This window comes from Mus caroli, unplaced genomic scaffold (assembly GCF_978045245.1).
Source record: "Mus caroli unplaced genomic scaffold, Mus_caroli_1 scaffold_1, whole genome shotgun sequence".
NCBI lineage: Eukaryota > Metazoa > Chordata > Mammalia > Rodentia > Muridae > Mus > Mus caroli.
Window position 1 is genome coordinate 164,380,178 of NW_028227256.1, and position 21,179 is coordinate 164,401,356.

General features: G+C 40.3%; 1 protein-coding gene across 2 annotated transcripts; it reads right to left on the minus strand.

Annotated features, from left to right (window-relative positions):
• Positions 1-2,211: 2,211 nt before the first annotated feature.
• On the minus strand, positions 2,212-20,864 carry LOC110298137 (flavin-containing monooxygenase 5-like). 2 transcript variants are annotated; one of them, XM_085835086.1, is made up of 8 exons: positions 20,730-20,864; positions 18,052-18,237; positions 17,092-17,254; positions 15,012-15,154; positions 14,122-14,321; positions 6,123-6,475; positions 3,510-3,582; positions 2,212-2,575 (listed from the first exon to the last, which is right to left on the minus strand). In XM_085835086.1, exons 1-8 carry the CDS (start codon positions 20,862-20,864, stop codon positions 2,212-2,214), a joined length of 1,617 nt encoding a protein of 538 aa, XP_085691212.1. The 2 variants fall into 2 exon arrangements, with proteins under 2 accessions (XP_085691212.1, XP_021022833.1); XM_021167174.1 differs by having other exon boundaries at positions 18,052-18,240.
• Between the last annotated feature and the right edge of the window lie 315 nt (positions 20,865-21,179).

Below are 21,179 nucleotides of genomic sequence, written 5' to 3' on the forward strand. Positions count from 1 at the left end.
GAGGCATGCCTGGCAGAGCATGCGCAGAGGCATGCCTGGGTTAGTCTTCTGAATCACCTGTCGTTTTTGTTTCCCGAGATATTTTGTGGATTTCCAAAACCCATCCTCTCCTTTTAATGTCTAGAAAAGAGTTTTTTGTTTTTTAAAATTGTGTCTCTTTTTCTACATCACGCAATGGTTGTCTCTAGGCCTAATGTTTTTTATTGTTGTTGCTGTTAATTTCTTCTCATTTTTCTGTTTCTTAATTTCCTCTAATTACATCTATTTAGGGCAGGGGAACTAAAGGCTAGATAATGGTTCTTAAAGGAAGTGGGATTGCAATTATGTTTTGAGAGACGAAGGACAGTGTTTCATGTCAAACAGAGAAAGGGGACTCTTCCAAACAGTTTAGTCTATACAATGTGGAGCAAAACACCCTTGGCTACATACGCCTGGAGTGCAGGAGTTAACATCACAGAGAAATGTCTTCACAGACGAATGAGACAGAAGGAGTGGGTGAAGGGAAGTTCTAGACAGCTATTCTCTTTTGTAACTGAAGAGATTTTAAAGGAGAGGGAAGGAGAGCTTTTCCCCTTCAGATCTAAGCATTATTGTGGTGTGGAGGAGGGTGGACCAGGGAGGATCTGGACAGATGACAAAATTATCAAGGAAAAGAATACCTAATTTGGTGAGATTGTAAAGAGTTCAACTTAATCAATGGCAGTTCACTTGGGAAGGATAAAATGGGCTTTGGGGATGCCCAGAAGAGAAAAACAGCAGGTATTAGAAACACAATCTACAGCTAGAGATGGAAGACCATAATAGGACCTCTGGATTTTTCTCTTAGACATTATGAGGATGAGGCACATGAAAGAAAACATATTCTGTGTCAACAGAACAAGGTCTTCTTTTTTCAATTGAGAAATGATGTCCCTTTGGTGTACTTTTGGCATAAATGTGAGAGGTGTGAGTCAAGAGAGAAGCCAGTGCTCCAGTGTTTAATCCCACGTGAAGATTTGATTTAATTTATCTCAATCACAATGGCAAAGTTCCCTGTCTTATGTTTTCAGCTTCTGAGAAGTAGTTTTCCGGCAGTCGGCAATGGTTCCTGTGGTCAAGTGCAAACTCATCAGATGATTATGTTATCATTTTGAGTAGCAGTGGAAGTCTTGTGGCACAGAATTCTCTCCATTCCTTTTCAGTTCCCGAAATGCACGTGGGCATTTTTCCCCCTCCCAGTAGAACAAGTGAGCCTTCAGTTGAGTTACTCTGCTAAAAGAGTAAGAGATTGCTCGGCGAATAACTTTCCTTGTGATGCTTCAGCTTCTTGACGTGTCCTCTGGGATGCGAGGTCATATGCTCCTTGGTCTCCTCACTTGGTCTTCACACCTTCTTCCCATGGTTGTTTGGGGTTGTATAGTCAGGAGAACAAAATGACAGAGGTGGAATCTTAGAAACACTTTCCAAAAGTTGGTGGAATGAAAAGGCATTCGAGGTAAAGAAGCCTTCTGGCACTCCTGGACCTCCAACAGCAAGGAAGCCATTTATCCCACATAGGGAGAGAGTGGTCAGAAAGCCAGGTGAACTGACAGGGCAGCCAGCAGAGACTCATGGTTGCTCCTTAAATCTTGATTCCATCTTAACACAGCACAGCAATTACCTGTTTCTAAATACTGAGAGCTAAAGTATGTCATTGATAGCTCTGGCATATACTCTGTTTTATTCTTTACTTCTTTCTTTAAACATCATAATTTAAACAAAAAGTAATTTTATTGCTGCTAATCTGTTGAAACACAAAACATTCTGACTTATAGTTTTAAACTTAAACTTTCACGTCTTCACACAAGTTAACAGAATGAGTTGGAAGGAAAAAATGTAAGTGGAAAATAAAATCAGTGCAAAGTTAGTATTTATAAATTCCCATCAATACAACCAACTTTGGTGGAACCTTTTATGGAGGCAAAAGTGTCTCCGGTTTTAAATCAGTTCTCAAGACTGTTTTAAACATAAGCTCTTTTGTGCATTCAAAAAAGCCTTATAAATGTTGATGCACACCCATCTCAAAGGACTCTAATACTTGTAAAGACTATCTAAACATTTCTGTAGCTCTAGCAGTGTTAAATGAGATTATTGTATGCTACTGACTAAAGGCTTTGCAACAATCTACGATGAGTAGAAGTGCATGTTTTCCCTACTAAGCAGTTCATTCATTCATTCATTCATTCATGTTTATCATTGACAAATATAACTAAAGTATGTTAAACTCGGAACCAGAAATGCCAGGCCAAATAGTGCCATCTTTATCCAAGAGAGACCTGGGGCAGAGCGACTCTTCTCACTAGTAATTCGGGTCTTCAAGGGCTTGAGGATCCGTTCTCTCTGAGTCAGGATGGCTCTCCGGGCCCCATCCCATTTCCCTGGACCTTGCAAACGGTATTGGTATGGGGTACAGGGCCCAAAGAAGACTTCCATGGCTAGTGTTGGATCCGAGAGAAACAGGAGCAGGAGGTTGGGCTTCACCCCAGCCAGAGAGGCAATCTCATCCATGTACTCAATATGGTCCACTTGGATTGTGTGCCTGGCTGTCTTCACATACCTTAATGCAGAGACAGAATATGCAAGATTCAGCCTCCAGTACTGGCCAGGAGCTTTAACTTTGTCTAACTTAGAGGTAAAGGAAATGAAAGTAAGCAAACTTCCCTGAGAAACCCAGCACCACCCAGATGCTGAGTGGAACTGAGGACACAGAATCAATCCATGGTTTCACCCCCGTGTACCCTCATTGGTTTTTGGCACTAGGACGTTCAACTGCAAACTACATTCACGGTGACCGCTATCTTAAGATACCTTTCTTAGAAGTGACTCTTCTGTTTTATATATATTTGTTTGTTTAATTTATTCTCTGTGTGTGCGCACACGTGTGCATACATGCACAGGCATGTGCGTGCCTGCATGCTTGCATAAGTGCTGCAGTGCACATGTGTGGAAGCCAGAGAGAACCTTGTAGGAATTGGAACTTTCTGTCAAGCCTGATGATGTGAGTTTGATTCCCAGGACACATATAATGAAAAGAGAGATTTTTTTTAAATGAGAGATTTTGATGTAACAAAACACATAGCTGCGTGATGTGTATGTAGGTGGGATGGAGAACTTAGCTTCTAATCACCTCTGTATTTATTGTCAGCTAGAGATGAGTAATCAGAGCCACTAGTGCTATGGCTCTAGGCCACTAGCTGGTCCGTAAGAAATGTGGTTGTGGTGAAACTCAGAGACTATTGTCACTTTGGGGGAGTTGGTTAAGCTTCCATGGTGAGACCCTGGAAGAAACACTACTAAAGATGGATTCTGAAGTGCTGGGTGCAGTTGCAGATTTAGTAAGAGTTGGAGAGGATAAATTCACACTCAATCACCACTGGACTGGTCCAGAGACCTAAGGGGTGTACTTGGTGTGGGGAATGGAGAAGGGAGAGACGGACAGGAGGAACAGTTAGAATTCCACACTAAGAATCTTGCCACTCTATTTTATTTACCGTTTCTCTATAGCCTTTTTCCTTTGGTCCATGTCTGCCTTCATGGCCTTCACTGAGGGTAATTTGCTCAGCCCTGGAAGAGAAAAATGCATTGGGATTTGAAAGAATAAGAAGGGCATGTGTAACTCAAAGACATGTTCAACATCCTTAGGCACCGGAGAAATGCAACATGCTATAGTTCAGGAGAACATCCATCCATTGCTGATGGGAATACATACTTGTAGAGCCAGTATGGAAATCAGTGTGGTGGTTCCTCAGAAAAATGGGAACCAATCTACCTCAGGCTCCAAGCTATAGCACTCTTGGTATATCTCCAAAGGAGGTTTTATCTTACCACAGACACTTGCTCAGCCATGTTCACTGCAGCCTATTTATACCAGTCAGAAGCTGGAAACAACCTATATTTTCCTCAAAAGAATAATGAATAAAGAAAATAGAGTACATTTTCCCAATGAAGTATTACTCAGCCATTAAAAGTTGAAATCATGGATTTTGCAGGTAAATGGACAAAACTAAGAACAAAATTTATCCCGAGTGAGGTAACTCAGACCCAGAAAGACAAATACGTTATATATTCACTTATGTGTGAATATTAGCTGTTAACATAATGATAATCCATAGAACCACAGGGGTTAAGTATAGAGAAAGGAACTAGAGGGACAGATATGCCTTACTAGGAAAGAGAAATAAAATAGCTCTGGATAGAAGGCATGGCTATAATGGGAGGATCAAGTGGAGAGGGAGAGGGGAGCAGGAGACAAGTGAGAGGATTTGGAAGAGATAACTAAAAGTAAGTGTAATTGGAGGGGTCTTATGGAAGCCTAGTACAGTAGAATCTTCCCAAAATATATACACATATGAAGGAAATCTAAATGAAATTGCTTCCAAGTAATGCAGAAGACAGATCTCCAAACTGGTTATCTCTTGTCACCATGAGAAGTTTCTAGTAATGGCATTGGGTTGTATCTAATTGAGTTGTTGGCCAAAGGGGATCCATGGCAATCCTTAAATAGCCCAGGGTCTTGCCAAGACTATTAGTGTTCTCCACGCATTGATGGCAAACCTTCATTGCTGAGGACAACTCTATATAAATCATGGAGTCGTTGAACTGGTGCCTACATAGAGCCATCACTTCCATGTGCTAGCATTCATACAGAAAGGTATTCTGCATACACCCAAAGTGAAACATAAACACCAGTCCAGCTACAACTGTGTGACCAACAATGGTGTCCTGCCTCCATGATGTGCTATGGCAATGGTAGCACAAAGCTTGTGAGAGTAACCAACCAATATCTGATTTGATTTAAGGCCCACACCATGAAAGGGAACCCATACTCAACACTGCTTGGGTGATCAAGAATCTGAGACTAGATAGCTTGGACACCTAGGTTAAAACAAAATGCTACTGTTCTAAAAATCAAATAAACAAAAATATAGCAATAAAAATGACTCTTAATGACATCTTGCTATTATCATAGATAGGACCATGGTCAGCCCTCCTCAATAGAAACTTCCTTCTGCAACAGTTGGAAGGAAATACAGCAGTCCACAGCCAGACAGTGTGCAGAGAGTGCGAGGCCTTGGACCACCAACCCCCAAAGGGATGTTGCCATCAAGTACAGCCCCCTCCATCCCTCAAGTCTCAGAACCCTGTTGTAGAGGAGACAGAAAGAGTGTAATAGCCTCAGGGGACAAGGCACCAAGCAAACAGGCCCTCTAAATCAAGAAGATTGACACACAATAAACTCACAGAGACTGAGGTAGCATGCACAGGGCTTGCACAGGTCTGCACTAGATGGGGTCCTGGAGCCGAAAGGAGAAGTGGGCAAATACTCCATCCCTAACTCAGAAGCAATTTTCAATTAATAAGCACTTGAAAATGAAAATTTATTTGGCTCCAAGAGAGTCTCACTGTGCAAACAAACTACTCTTAAGAGTAGGCTGCCTGCTCAGCAGTAGACTACTGCTAACAGAAAACTAACCTGACAGCCTCTTTGCAGATTCCTTGTCTCTAAATGTCATGACAGCACTTTTCTAATGTTAAAATTATTATTATTATTATTATTATTATTATTATTTGGTTTTCCAAGACAGTGTTTCTTTGAGTAACAGCCCTGGCTGTCCTGGAACTCGCTTTGTAGACCAGACTGGCCTTGAACTCACAGAGATCCACCTGTGTCTGCCTCCCAAGCATTGAAATTAAAGGCATGCACCACCATGCCTGGCTTTTATTTTTTATTTTTAATTTTATTTATAAAAACCTTTTTCTTCTCTCTTTTTGCCCTATATGTCCTTTGCATATATACTATAGGTTCCAGTTTAGTGTTTTGGTTTTTTTTTAATGGAATTCCTTAGTATGTGAACTAATGGGTTTCTGTTTCTTGTATGTTCTTTTGGGCTCTTTTCCTTTTAATTGTTTGTTTTGTCCATTTCTGATATGTTAGTTTCTGTTTTATCATTATGTTAATCTATTATATTATATTCCTTTAAAAACCTGTTTGTTTTTCTAATAAGAGACATGAAGAAGAAGGTGGATCTGGATTGGAGGGTGAAGAGAAATGAGTGTTCACTTTAGGTGAACTGCCAGCCCACTCCCAGCCTTTGCGTACAGACCTTTGAACACCTGCACAGCCCAGCGAGACTGAAGTTCTGCAATAGGCAGGATGATGCCCAAGGGCTGGATGAGCCCGATGACAGCCAATGTTGGCTTCTCCAGGTCTGGAGGGAACATCAGCTTATACAGGGACACTTCATTGTCAGTAACTGCAATCAGATCCCCAAGGAATGGAAAAGAAATGCTGTATCCTGTAGCAAAGATGACAACGTCAATATTCTCCTCCACGGTGCCATCATCAAAATGAACATCTGTTCCTGTGAACTCCTTCACGTTAGGCTTCACCTGGACTTTTCCGGAGATGATGTGGTTTGGAAGGTCATCACTGATGGTGGGGTGCTGGCTCAGTGGTCTGTGTATGAAAATAAAAGTCTAAGCAAGTCTAAGAAAGAGAAACAAGGTGTGGGAGAAGGGGTTGAAGCTAGCAACTCTCCTTGTCAGTTATGTCTGCAAACACAGTGCGTGTGTCTGTGTCTGTGTGTCTGTGTGTGTCTGTGTCTGTGTGTCTATGTCTGTGTGTGTGTGTCTGTGTGTGTGTGCACATATATGCACAGGTGTGCATGCATATAAAAGCAGGGAGAGGTCAGAGAAGAATGTAAGGCATCTCACTTTATCATGAGCTCTTATTCCCTTGAATAAGGTCTTTAACTGAACCTAAAGTTTAAAGTTTTGGCTAGGGTGCCTGGCCATTGAGCTCCTGGAACTACCTGCCTCTGCCTCCCAAATGTGGGGTTCAGGATGTGACCATACTTGGCTTTAAACTATTTTTAAAAATATTTATTATTATTATTATTATTATTATTATTATTATATGTAAACACACTGTAGCTGTCTTTAGACACACCAGAAAAGGGCATCAGATCACATTATAGATGGTTGTGAGCCACCATGTGGTTGCTGGGATTTGAACTCAGGGCCTTCAGAAGAGCAGTCTGTGTTCTTACCCACTGAGCCATCTCACCAGCCCCCTAAACTTTAATTTTTTTAATATGAATTTTGAACATTCAAACTTAGGTCTTCATGCTTGCATATCAAGCGCTCTTATCTACTGAGCCATCCCCTTCCTCCTGCACTCTAATTCTAATGGCCGTTCTACTTTTCTTTAAGCATTTTGTGTCATATTTTATCTTGAAAAATATGCATGTATCATTTCATTCATTCAGATATTCCTCATTTGTTTTGTTATAAACTATTTGCACCTTTTAGATATTAGGAAAAATTATGTTGGACTTTTGAAAACAAGTCATAGGCTATTTTTAGTTTTCCTCCTTTCTGTCTTTGGACCAGGTAATTGTTGCTTGCAGGGAGATTAAAGTCTAAAATAGATGCAGGAAGCATCCGCAGCATGGGTAGCCACAGGGCTGCTTGACATCCCAGCACCTGCTCAGGTAGTGGTAAAATAGATCAAGTGTTGCCTTGAGTAACTGAGCCCAGGCACTGAACCCATTCCCCAGAGAGGAATTGTGACAGGGAGAGAGCAGAGACTACACACGCTGACAGTGGCCCTCTTCTGGGTACATACTAGTTTCCTCAGAATTATATTCAAGGAAGTCCCATTGGAGAAGCCATGTCACCTGACCACACTGTCCAGCCAATCTTCTGCTCCAGGACAGAAGAGGTATCTAGTAAACAACTGAGAAAAGCTCTTCTAGAGAGGTAAGAATTCAACTGAAAATAAAGTAGAGAAGTGATTTACTGTGATTACAAATAAAATATATAGTCCGATCAGTAAAAGGAAGAGTAATAGTTAGGTGCTACATTCAAGGTTTTAGTAAAAACTAACCCATCAAATATATGAGACTGGTGGGTTTTTGTTTATTTATTTGTTTTTGTTTTATTTTGTTTTATATTTCTTTTTCATTTTGGTTTTTCGAGACAGGGTTTCTCTGTATAGCCCTGGCTGTCCTGGAGCTCACTTTGTAGACCAGGCTGGCCTCAAACTCAGAAATTCCTCTGCCTCTGCCTCTGCCTCTGCCTCTGCCTCTGCCTCTGCCTCTGCCTCTGCCTCTGCCTCTGCCTCTGCCTCTGCCTCTGCCTCTGCCTCTGCCTCTGCCTCTGCCTCTGCCTCTGCCTCTGCCTCTGCCTCTGCCTCTGCCTCTGCCTCTGCCTCTGCCTCTGCCTCTGCCTCTGCCTCTGCCTCTGCCTCTGCCTCTGCCTCTGCCTCTGCCTCTGCCTCTGCCTCTGCCTCTGCCTCTGCTTCCCAAGTGCTGGGATTAAAGGTGTGTGCCACCACGCCCGGTGAGAGTGGTGTTTTAAAATCACATTGGAACCATAAGATTGTCATTTAGTGACCTTATAGCCATTATAATGTAGCCTGCTGCGTATGCGTGTGGTGATGCTGGTGTAAAAGCAGGCTAATGTGTCTGCCTGGCAAGTGAAAGCCGATTAGCACAATTATGCACAGTATGCAACAGCCAGAAATGGTGGTAACTAGCTTCCATGTATTTCCTTTACTATATAAACACCTAGTGTTATTCCTGCTTATGAATAAAAACACAACTGTCATCAGTATGCTGCATTACACCAGCAGCCTGTGTACGAGAGTATGTCTTATGTTTGGTGTGAGGACATCTACAGGATAGAGTGATGGACGAGAGTGTAGGGCTTACCTGGTTTTCACTCAGCCTGAGGGCTTAGGGCTTCTGATTAGTATGTGTTGCTAGATCTCCCCCTTACAATCATGGGCAAAGAAACTCCTAAGTGATTAAATACTCATTTTTCATTCTCGAGACAGGTGAGCCTATCTTCATCTAGCTTTTAAAAATAAATTATAAGAGGAAGCATGGACAAGTATGAATTATTTTTAAATTTAAATCTTTGTATAGTAAAGCAGTGTCTCAAGCTAAATCAATGGGAAAATACGATTAGAAGAAATGTGATATGCATTATTTAAAAGCAGATTGGCTTCTGTAGTATTTCAAGAGTACCATGAAAAAAGTACATGTGTTTTAATTAAGAAGGATCTTGATCATTCAGTGTTTAATTCCAACAATTTTATGTATTTTCTGAAGTGACACTCTAGCCACTATTTAGCTCATATAAATTCTCTCATCACTCCCAGAGTGGATGAAGGTGAACTTCATTCAGGGATGTTTCTATTCGCTAGCACTTAGACCACACAGCACCAGAGGGAATGAGCTGTAACTTGCTTGCTTTAATCCATCCTTACATGTATTTATCCTTCCTTCTTTCCATCCATTTGTCTGTCCATCCACTCACCCACGCATCCACCTACCCATCACCCTCCCGTTCATCCATCCATCTGTCCACCCATCCTTCCTTCTGTCCATTTATCTGTCTGTACACCCACCTACCCACTCATGTACCTACACCCATACCTATCCATCCATCCACCCACATACCTCCCACCCACCTGTTCATCCATCCATCTGTCCACCCATCCTTCCTTCCATCCATTTGTCTGCCTGTCTGCCATCCACTTACCGACTCACCTACCTACCTCCATACCCATCCATTCATCCATTCCTTTCTTTTTCCTTCCTTCTTTTCTTCCTTCCTTCCCTTCTTCTATCTATTTGTCTGTCTGTTCATCCACCCACCAACCTACCCCATCCATCCACCATCCACCCACCCAGCCAGCCAGTCATCATCCATTAATCCATCTATCCACTCACCATTTCTTCCTTCTTTCCTTCATCCTTTCGTATTTCTTTTTGTATCTTTACTTCTTTTTTATCCACTTCTATAAACATTTAATCATACATAGATATTTATATGTCTCTCACCAGCTTTCTCCTTTTTCTTCCTCTATACTACTGAGTTACTAGCTCTGATTCTTCTCTATTGTGGATGCAAACTCACATGACTTTCTTTTCTTCTTATGGAGTTAGGAGACTGAGGTTGATACATTTTCTAGCAGTGTAGTCTCCAATGCTGTACGTGTGTCAATCAACAAAAGCCAGCGTTTGTTTCCTTTGTGCTACTTATTCTTTGTAAGTGGAGTCATATTGGTACAATTTACCTAAGGGTTTTGTCAGTCTAAGGGTTGAACTGGAGATACTCAAAACAACCCCAAGAGTAATTGGGTAGAATTCTGAAGTAAGACATATATAAAGCAGGCTCACATGGTCAAAGAATATACTAGAGGAGATCACTGGAGGCTGCACTGTGTCCTGGTGGAACAAGATAAGGGATGACCCAGTTAGCAGGCTGGGCTGTGAAGATTGTAGATGAGTTAAAGAAATTAACTTAAGGATGGGGTTTTAGTGTTCTGGGTAAAGACCTAAAGGCCTTTATAAATTCAAGATTCAATCTCAGGCTAACCCACAGGAGTGAAGACATATGGCTGGTCATATATAGTTCCTTCAGGCAAAGAAAACCATGGAACCGAAAGCCTTACATGTAGAGTGTCTGGGTACATTTGTGCTGTCATTACCGCACCCTGGAGTCAGCACCCCCCTTTCAATCTGGAAAACCTTTTATTCTGGTCCTTATTTAAGTATTGAGTGTCTTCTATATTCTAGTTTTTCATCTTTCTAGCAAGCATTTTCCTGCTATCTGCTTTGGCTGTTAATTGGGAAGTGATATTTTTAATCACCAAAGAATAATTCTTTGTAGCTTTGTGTCTCTTTAAGATTGCTTTGCGTTTTCATGCAAGATGACTGCTCTTCTCCACTCAGCCTTCCTAACACCTGCCCTGAATTTCCAATACATTATGTCTGGATTCTGGCTGTTGACATGAAGAAGTTTTTTTTTTTTTTTTGGGAAGGAAAGGGTTTATTCGGTTTACACTTCCATATTGCTGTTCATCACCAAAGGAAGTCAGGACTGGAACTCAAGCAGGGCAGGGTGCAGGAGCTGATGCACAGGCCATGGAGGGATGTTCCTTACTGGCTTGCTTCCAAGAAGTTTTCTTTTGACACGTTTTACAGGCCGCCTTTGGTGACTGCAGGCACCTTGCGTGGCTGTTCTGCACGAGGCACAGGTAAATGGGCCAACTCTGTGGACTAAAATCCTAGCAAATACCTCTGTTCATGGCTGAGCTATCTAGAGAAAGCCTTTGTCTCCTTCTTGGGCACAATGGCCTCAGCCAGGATTCAGTTTCTTCTTCACCATCTCCACTTCCTCAGTGCTAGCTAGGGCACTGCTTCAGGGAGAGCTGATGTTGCCTTTTAGCAGAATCAAACACCAAGATCTTCCCAGGATGCACCAGTGTTTTACCTTTGGGATCCTTAAAATTGATCTTTATCTGACTGATGGAGAAGAAAGACTCATATACTGTTCGGAGCCTTAGTGGATCCTTTTGCCTCTCAGTCCTACACATTTAAAAATGTTGTCTTATTATATAAGTCCTAAACCCTTATTCTTAGTATATACTTGAAAGGAATAAACTCACTGCCATCAAGACATATCTTTCCTCCTTGTTCATTGTCTCACTCATGGTAACTAAAAAATAAATAAAGAATCTAAGTGTTGATGCACAGACCAATGTCTGTCTGTCTGTCTGTCTTTCTGTCTAATCTATGACTAGGATGCATACATACAGCAAGACGTTATCCAGCCTTAGAATTGGGTGATAGAATGCGATAGTGTTGTTGGTTATAGTCCCTGTGCTGTGAACTGTAGGTGTAAGAGCCTAAGTTCAAGGGGCCAATGTCAAGCAGTACATGGTCAGCACAAAGTGGAGTTGATGGTTTTTAAAACATCACAACATTGGGTGTATTTGGGGTATGTGGATCTGGCAAAAATTTGGGGATGGGTAGATATCATCAAAATATATTGTAGAGAATTCTTTTAAAAACTAATAAAAATTAATAAAAAAGAAATACTGCCAGTTGTCAGGGTGTAATAAGCCTAAAAAATAGTATGCTATGTAAAATATGCCAGATACCGAATAGGAATATTATATTACTTATACGCGGTGTGAAAAAGTTAGAAGAGCAGCAATTACAATGACTGTTAGCAGGTGTTAGCTGTGGATGAAAACATGAAGAGATGTAGTTCAAAGGATTCAAAGTTGCAAGTGTGCAGAATGAACAAGTTACGGTTCCAGTTCACAGCACAGGGACTATAACCAACAACACTATCGCATCAAAAATTTACATGCTTTTGCCAAAAGGTCTAGGTGAGATCATGAATGTTTTGATTTGCCTTACCATGGTAACAACTTTACTGTGTGTGCATAACAGAGCATACTCAACTCCTTAAAATTATGCAATCGGCTCAAAAATGGACAGAATCCAAAATTTGACTCACGTTCCATCCATATGTGGCCTGGCTTCTGCCTTGTTGTGATCCTCTTGCTGATTCTGTCATGGTGCCTGGTTTACTTTTGTTCCTCTCTTTGTAACCAGCCCCTTCCTAGCTCAAGAGAAATTTGCCTGAGAATCCTCCTATAGCCTTTTTGCTTGGATGACTTTTCATGGTGGCTCCTCCTCACCCTTTAAGTCTTAACTTAAACATCCCTCCTTAGAATTGCTTCCTCCACCATCCTACTAGTAGATCTACCCCCTAGACAGTCTATATCACATCCTAATCCACTTTCTCTATTATTCTAATGACATTCTATAGATTTAAAATGCATTTATCATAGACTGTAACATTTTCATCCACAGCATAAGAAAGGGTCACTAAATATGTTTTAGTGAACAAATCAATAAATATCATATTCTCTTCTCCCTTCTGATGAAACATATGAGGGGATGAGGTAGTCCATAAGTGCTAGCAGTATAGGGATGAAGACCTGAGTTCCATCTCCAGCACCTCCATCAACCTGAGCACTTCAGTGAGTACCTGCCATCCCAGCTATGAAAAGGAGAAGACAAGAGAGTCCTGGGAGACGCTGCCTGGCTAGTCCAACTGAATCGGTGTACACCATATTCAATGACAGATCTTGTCTCCAGTAATTAGGTGGAGAGCAATTTCATAGGATGTCTGACATCAAGTTCTGGCCTCCACATGCACTTACACACAAACATACATGTGTACACACAGGCACATACTTGGAGACAATAAGTATTCATATAAGAATAATAATATTTGTTGTCTTATCTGTTTACCTTTGCTAAAACAATATATAAGCCTGGGTAATTTATAAAAATATATATACACTTATTGATTTAGATGATCTACAGAGAGTCGGTGTCAAAGAGTCACATCTATTCAGTACCTTCTTGCTGCTGGGGACGCTGCATAATCTGAAGTGGTATGAGAAACCACATGGGAAGACAGAGCAAAACCTCTAACTCAGTTAATCTCTTCCTCTTCTTATAAAAACCCTGAGCTCTCATATGGGCCTCATCCTCATGATGTCATCTAATCTCAGTTACCATCGATGGCACCACCTCAACATAACTTTGAAATATGAATTTGAGGATAAGTGTACTGTAATTCTGGAGCACCTAACGTTTTTGAATATTTCTTCATTATATGTATTTATTTTTTTCTTATCTCAGCTTAGCCCTGATCCTAATCTATCCTTTGCTTGTTAACTAGAAGCTACCAACAATTTTTGAATCAAGAAAGTTTCATGGGTTAAGATTTAGAGTTGTAGGGGTACTCTTAAAGTGGGAGGATTCCTAGGTAGCCCCCCTTCCATGAGAACTTCACTGATACGTCTACCCCATCATCAATGAATGAAATTCATTCTACCCCAACCTGACTATTTCGAATTTGGACCTAGATTCACCCTGCTCTAATATCCACCATGGCATCTCACATTGCTCTCGCATAAACTTATGTCTGTGTCTTCTCTCTAACCTATACAGTTAACATCTATTGAAGGGAGGAGTATTCTATTGCCTTTTGTCTGAATTTTCAGTGTACAGCAATCAAGTCTGAACTGATTGATGACTGGATGAGAATATTCAAGTTGTGCCAAGAAGCACATGCACATTTGCATGCTGTAATGCATAGCATACAATTTTGAGTGCTTTTTAAGGGCATGAGATCAACCAGGAACCAAAAGTTGACTTGTCTTCAAAGCAAAATGCTTACTTATCCCACATACATGATTACCCACACCAAGCCCTCTGTCACCTGTGCTGTGGCTGCAGACCATAATGTGCATGGTTGAATCTTGAGTTCAGAGTCTTCTCCAGGTACTTATTTACTGCTCCTGTGGTTAATATCTTCTGGAGAAAGCTATGGAACCGAGTGAAAAATGAACTATCCATGGGATAGCCGTTATTCCAAACACGGTGTAAAATCCACGATCCTCTTCTGGTGCTGAGGAATACCTATGAGGCAGAATTACACAGAAGACAGAGAAATGCTTACCCATTGTACTGTTAAAGTGCTAGCCACTGTCACTGAAGAATAAAAGACAAAGTGTTGGACAGTGACCACCATACTGTGCTTAGTCGGAATTTTTACTGAGCCCGGGGTGGGGGGATAACTGCTTATATGGGACCAAATTTATTAATGAAAACTGAAATGTATTTCACTTACCCACCTGTGACTGAAGTATCATACTAAAAATACTCCTGGACATTGGCATAGCTGTACTTCGTATGTAAATAAGGATTTGAATTCATTCGTTAAATGCCATATTAATTGCTTGAAAAAAATCTATATTGTTTTCTCTGAAATAAACCCATGGAAAATGTCTTACTAGGTGAAAGTAACCTAGACACAAATCCCACGTGTTCTCCCTCATGTGCAGATCCTACCAAGAAAGTTAGTTTTGAGCAATTAGTTTTGGAGAATTGTGCTTTACCTATCTAGCGACCTACATGTAGGTCCCTTGCTCAGTTGTTTACATGCCTGTTCCCATTGTTATTTTACATTCATTTTCAGAATGGATTTAAACATCCTGAGGGCCCTCAGATTGCTCCACATTTCTTTTCTGGCTCAACGTGCATTCATGGTGACACCTATAAGTGCACAGGACCTCACTGGTAGAGTCAAATTAGTGATCGCAAACAAACCTGTTTTGCTACACGGCCAAGCTCCACGGCAATATCCACACCGGAATTCCCAATGCCAACCACTATGATTCTCTTTCCCACATAGTCCTCAGGACTTTTGTATTCCCGGCTGTGGAAATAACAGCCTTCAAACTTCTCAATGCCTGTGGTGGAAGAGAATAATTTGTCATTCTGAGGACAACTCTCACATCTCAACACAGGAAAGAAAGCTATGTTCGGAATGACCTGAAATATCAAGAAATGGAATCTGCGTCAGCTGAAGATCACACCGTTCTTAAATGTCCTTTAAGAGAACTCGGGGAACAGAGGACTAAGCTCAGTATTAGAATCCATGGGTTCCAAATACAGACTAGTGGTCTTATAAAGTATTTACGAAATACGAGAGCTATCTGTCTCGACTGTGCATAAAGGAAAGGTATCACAAGAGCCCCAACACCTGATGCTCTTCACTACTGTATTACTTTCACAGTTCTAAGAAAAACCACAAAGCAAGGCACTGGGTGTTGCACTGTTTTACGATTCTCTAGGACTTAGGCATCTTCACTTCATTGGTTTCCTCTCAGCTTTATGTATCTGGTACCAGTACCTGATGCTGTACTTGGCTTAGCTGCATGAGTCATAAAACCCCAATCTGTCTGAAATTGCCAGGCTGCTCCCTGTGAACTTGTTTATGTTTCTCTATAGGGAGTACCTCTTTTCCAGGAAACATCAACCAGAAGTTGATACAAAAGCTCACTGGGTAATCTTTAGATAATTTCATACTTAGAAATGACTTTCCTAAATATATTGCATTATAACATTAAAGAAAAACCCAGGTACTTTCATTTTACAGATATTTGTGTTGGTGTGCAAAAAAAATTTATTTTTATTTGTCTAATTCACTGAGAATTTTGAGTAACCATTTAAGGTGATCATATTTACTTTGTCTCCATTTTTCACACCATAGAAAGAACTTGAAATAAACAATATTTTCTAATTGATTCCTGGTGGTAATCTGATGGAAATAGAGGGCAAGTGGGTCATGAGTAAAGGGAAGGGGGGCTAGTTAGGGAAGATCGGGAGCTAAGACAATCCCCCTTGAGATGGGTACCATTTTAACACACAGAACTACAAAGGAGCAATAAACTGCTCATTTGGTTTTATTAGCCAATGAAAACCATAGATATAGAAGGGAGAAATCTATAGTCACTACACCCAGACTTCAGGTGAGTAATATCCAGTACCAGAAACAAGCTCCTTCAATTGGCTATCCATACCAAGTGGCCAGACCTTAAACTATATGTATTATATATGTGTGATTGATATGAATGACTTATGTCTTATGTTTATCAGTAATAATTAAAGAAAAAGGCCATAACTTTGAGAGGAAACAAAGAAGGGTGCATAGAAATAGTTGGAGTGATGAAAGGGAAAATAATTATATTTTACTTAAAAATTAAAAATAAACTCATGATAAATAAATATGCTGAAGTTCCTTGCCCATATGTTAAGATTTCTAAATTTATGGATTTGCCAGCTGTTTGCTTGTCATTTGTCTTTGTGCTTCATTATTATTTTTAATTTCACTTTCTCTGCAATAGACTGAGATCAAGTAAATGGATAAAACTCAAACCACTTGAATGTGGGATGACTTTAATTATTAATAAAAGACTAATAAATATTATTAGAAGCTGTATGCAGGATAGGATCCTTTCATTTGCTATCTGCACCCAGGAGCTAAGGCTGTTCCATAGCCCTCTGTACACAGGTCCCATCAGAAGAGAGCTGATCTCCCAGGAGTGCTCACAGGGGAAAACGAGGAAAGGGGATAACATTTGAAATGTAAATAAAGAAAATATCTAATAAACAATTTTTAAAAAACCTGTATGCAGTGACAAGAAGCAAAAAAGTATGGGTCATTGTATTTGCCTGCTTTTGTAGTCAATGGTTTATATTTTCCTGTTAACAGAGGATGAACACTTTGCTACTGAGGGATACCAGGGATAATTCACTGAAGCGTAATGGAACTTCATAACATTTATGCCCACTCTTTTTTTGCCTGTAAGTCATTTGAAAAATATGCCTCATCTTCATGACATACCTGGAAAGGACTTGAGTGGCAGATGGGGGTCTGTGTGATGGCCACTGCAGACCAGGACCCCATCAAAGACTAGGCTCTCCTGTTTCCCGTTTGCCTCCACAACAACATCCCATTGTCCATGGACGCAGAAGTCTGGACGCTTTCTCACGCTCCTCACTGTGGTCTGAGAATAAGGGCGGAAACACAGGTGACTCACTTCACAGGTCCTTCTGAGTCCTCCTTTTCAGGTCCCACAGATCCTGACCAGACTCTTATCTAAGGCATTCACACCAGTACAGTGCCTGGTCCTCCCACAGAAGGATCACTATTGAGGACACTTTCAATATTTAGGGATATTTAAACAGAAATAGTTGAGACTTTGTGGAATATTGGGGTGACTGAATCCACAGCATTAACATCCTCCTAGGATGACTACCATATGCGGGAGAGAATATTCTTCATGTTTTCCTTCTTCAGCACAGCCTTGTCCACTTGCTTCAGCCCTGTGTTTTGAATTTTAAAAAATTAAAACTGAATCATGGAATGAAAATGGGTTAGTATGTTTGAGTTATAGTGCAGATCATAGATAGGTAGAAGGTAGGAAATGAATAAACAAATAATTTTTTTTGTATGATATGAACCTTCTTTTTGTTCTATAAGAAACCTGATTTGGCTCAATCACTATTGCTATTATTCTAAGTTCACAAACATTTGGATTTATGTCTTACAAAGAGGACTGTGCCACTGCAATGCACTATCAGAATAGGTTCTGATGAGCAAAGTCTTCCAGCCTCAAGGGAAACTGTCAAAATATTTCAATCTGTGATGATTTTCTGATGTAGGAAGCTTCCTGATAACCTCTTCTTTATCTGGGAAAATCAGAAGGTGGTGGATCTAACTCTTGCATGTCCACAGGTAAGTATATTTGTCCGCATGCATGTGTGTGCAAACACACACACACACACACACACACAGTTTCACCTTAAATCGAATGTAATCCAGAAGACTGAAGCGCTTGGCGTACATCCTGAAGTAGTCCATGAGCTTGCTGTTGTGCATGTAGTTGGGGAAGTGGTCAGGGATAGGGAAATCACTGAAGCACATCATCTCCTTTGAAGTGTTGATGGTCACAGATCTGTAGATGCTAGGCATTTTCTCTAACACATTCTTCTGCAAGAGAAAAATCCCTCAATCCAACAAACATTGTAATTACAAGGTAATAAAATATTTTAAAGTGTCTTCAGGTATTAAAAAAGTAGGACATTGCTTTTTATAGATTGTCAAACATCTACTAATGTTTACCCCCAACCCAGTTCTCATATTTTCTAGAGTGCAAAACAAACAAACAAAAAACCTCTTACATATTACATTTAATCAACAACAAATCTTGTGCCCGACTCCTCAATCAGAAAGATGGATGTCAGAAATGAGAATAATGTCTTTAAAATGACAGAATGATTCAAAATGATTGCCTACACTTCGAAGTCCAGTAAGAATTCCCTTTAAACTGCACATGCAGAGTGTTTGAGATAAGTAACAGCTGAGTAACTACTGGCCATAAAGGCCACACCAAGTGTGAAGGGCTGACATATTCGCAGACACGACCCATTCCTGCAGTCACCACACTCCACGTTTAGATGGGACTCATGCAGTTTTATGCACCAGCTCTAACAGATAGCCAATTTAATAATAATAGTAATACCAATACTATATAATGTAAGGTAAACATTTTTCTTTTTCTAAAGAAACAAGATTTTTTTTTTATATATTAGTGAAAGTAACTACCAATTAAAATATGTAGCAACCAAAACCTTATAATCACGTCAGCGAACATTTGTGTATATGTAAGACTGCTAAGAGAAATGCAATAGATATCAACATGTATGATAAATTATATTGTATTTTAAATGAGACAAGTTGCTACACTCTCACGAATATTGATACGGTTTTACATAGTATCATATTTATCTTATTATTGAGAATCTTTGAAATTAGGCACACTTGTTTAACCTTCTTTCTGGTCTATTCTCAACATAGCAGCATGGTCCTTCTGCAACTTAAGAATGCTGCTCTTTTCTGCAATCTCAGTATCTGTCAAGTCCTTACTACAGTCTAGACCCACTGACCAAACACAGCCTCCCACATTCCTTAGCTGCACATCCTAGCATTCTTTCCTTAGTCACTATAAGCCAGCCACAGGAGCTTTCTGAGTCTCCCTACCATGCTAGTCATGATCCCACCTCATAGATAAGTACACAAAATTTCTCCTAAACAGCTTTTCCCAGGTAATCTCTGAAGATGGCTTTTTAGTTTTGAAATCTTTGTACCCAAATCACTTTATGTTGAAGTTGTCTGTGACCTTTTACTTGAATTATCTTTTCAACCCTCAGCTCCTGCTGTCCTTTTTGCAATATGCTCACTGATATTAACGATACTATTTATTTCATTTTCTTTCTCTCATATTAGTGTTGGAGCTCCCTAACGCTAAAGATTTTGCATTCATACTTATTAGTATATTCATCAACTATAAAGGTCCTGTGTACAAAGTAAGTATTCAAAAAGATTTATTGACCAAATGAACTCTTGAATTAAACAAGAAACAGTATGGATATTGATAATTAAAATGGGAATGTTAAGGCAGTCCTTGGAGAAATCCCACAGCTTGCAGAGAGGTATTTGAATCCTGTTGGTACTTTGTGGGAAGGTGTTTGGGAGTGAGTAGGAACCCTTCTTGGATACTCTATTGTTTCAGGGGCACAAAGGGGAGAACCCTGTGAGACATTTATGCCAATTACTTTGTCAGAACAACTGCTGTCCACAAGAATGAAGAGATCTCGTATTTTAGCTGTTGATATGTATCTTGAATGGGGCTAAAATCCAATACCAATAGAAGAAACTTAATGCATTGATAAAGATCTCCACAATGTCACAGACTGCCCTTGATTAGTGATCAGAATGATTCTGTAGGATTAGCAGAACTGGAAAGTATTGACCATGACTCCTGGATTTTGTGGGTATGTCTAGGAATTGATGAGAAAATCAGCAAAGAAGATGGCTATTTGGAAACTTGAGCCTATTCAGTGTTTAATGCCATGTTTCCATCCTTTAAGGCACTACATCTTTTGCTACTTAGAAATAAAAAATAGCAATTGCCTGTAAAACACACACACACACACACACACACACACACACACGCACGCACGCACGCACACACAGATCTATAAACCCCTACTGTGCCCTGGGACATTTAAGAAAGAATAGCATGCAGATATTACCTCAGGACAGAAGATCAAATTACATAGTAGAGGGTCACCAATGGGTCACCATCCAATCCTACAGCCAAAATCTATGGTGTCCCTAACTTTGAAATAACAGCACATCTTTTACAGATAAAAACATAGCCACCATGCACTTACTAATATTTGTGATGGTCACAAGAGCTTTCTGCTGCCTTGAATACACTCTTCCAAGCTTCATTCCTCAACCAAAGTTGACATGCATCCACAGATTTCCTCACTCAGTGACTTAAGACCAAAGATCGGGGTCACTAAATGGCCCTGACTGTGTGCTGTGCTTCATGTTTCCCTTATCGAAACCGGGTAAATTGTTACGGCTACTTTACAAAAGAGTACTCAAAATCAAATAAAATGCAAATATACTTGAAATTTCCACAGGCCTCCGATGTCATCACTTCTTTCAAAGCAGGTGGGCTCCAGGTCTTCATCCAAGCAGCACTTGATGGCTCCTAGGCCACTGATGCCAGCTCCAATCACAGCTATCCGCTTCTTGGCCATAGTGCTACCACTGGTTGATAAACATGAAGAACTCTCACTACCATCCAATCCATTCAAACTTGATTGCTTTGTCACAAAGACCTATTGTTTGCTGTCCTAAATTCTTTTTCTTAGTCTTACTAGCAGTGAAGCTATAGCACACACACACAAAAAAATTGCACACATGTCTGCTTCTTCTGTCTGCAAAATTTTATTTGCAGTCAGCCAGAGAAACACAGATGTGTAGTTCTAGATGCAATAACATTATACCATGTGTATAGGCAGGCAGCACAGGGGAGGTGCAAGAGATGCAAAATTAGCTGGATGTAAAAGTAG

Excerpts from the sequence above, each read along its gene's own strand:
- LOC110298137 (XM_021167174.1), bottom strand. The coding sequence starts at position 20,864 with ATGGCCAAGAAGCGGATAGCTGTGATTGGAGCTGGCATCAGTGGCCTA. Across the intron at positions 15,155-17,091 it reads GCCACTCAAGTCCTTTCCAG|GCATTGAGAAGTTTGAAGGC; the intron begins GTATGTCATGAA and ends CTTCCACCACAG. Across the intron at positions 3,583-6,122 it reads GGCTGTGCAGGTGTTCAAAG|GGCTGAGCAAATTACCCTCA; the intron begins GTCTGTACGCAA and ends TTTCTCTTCCAG.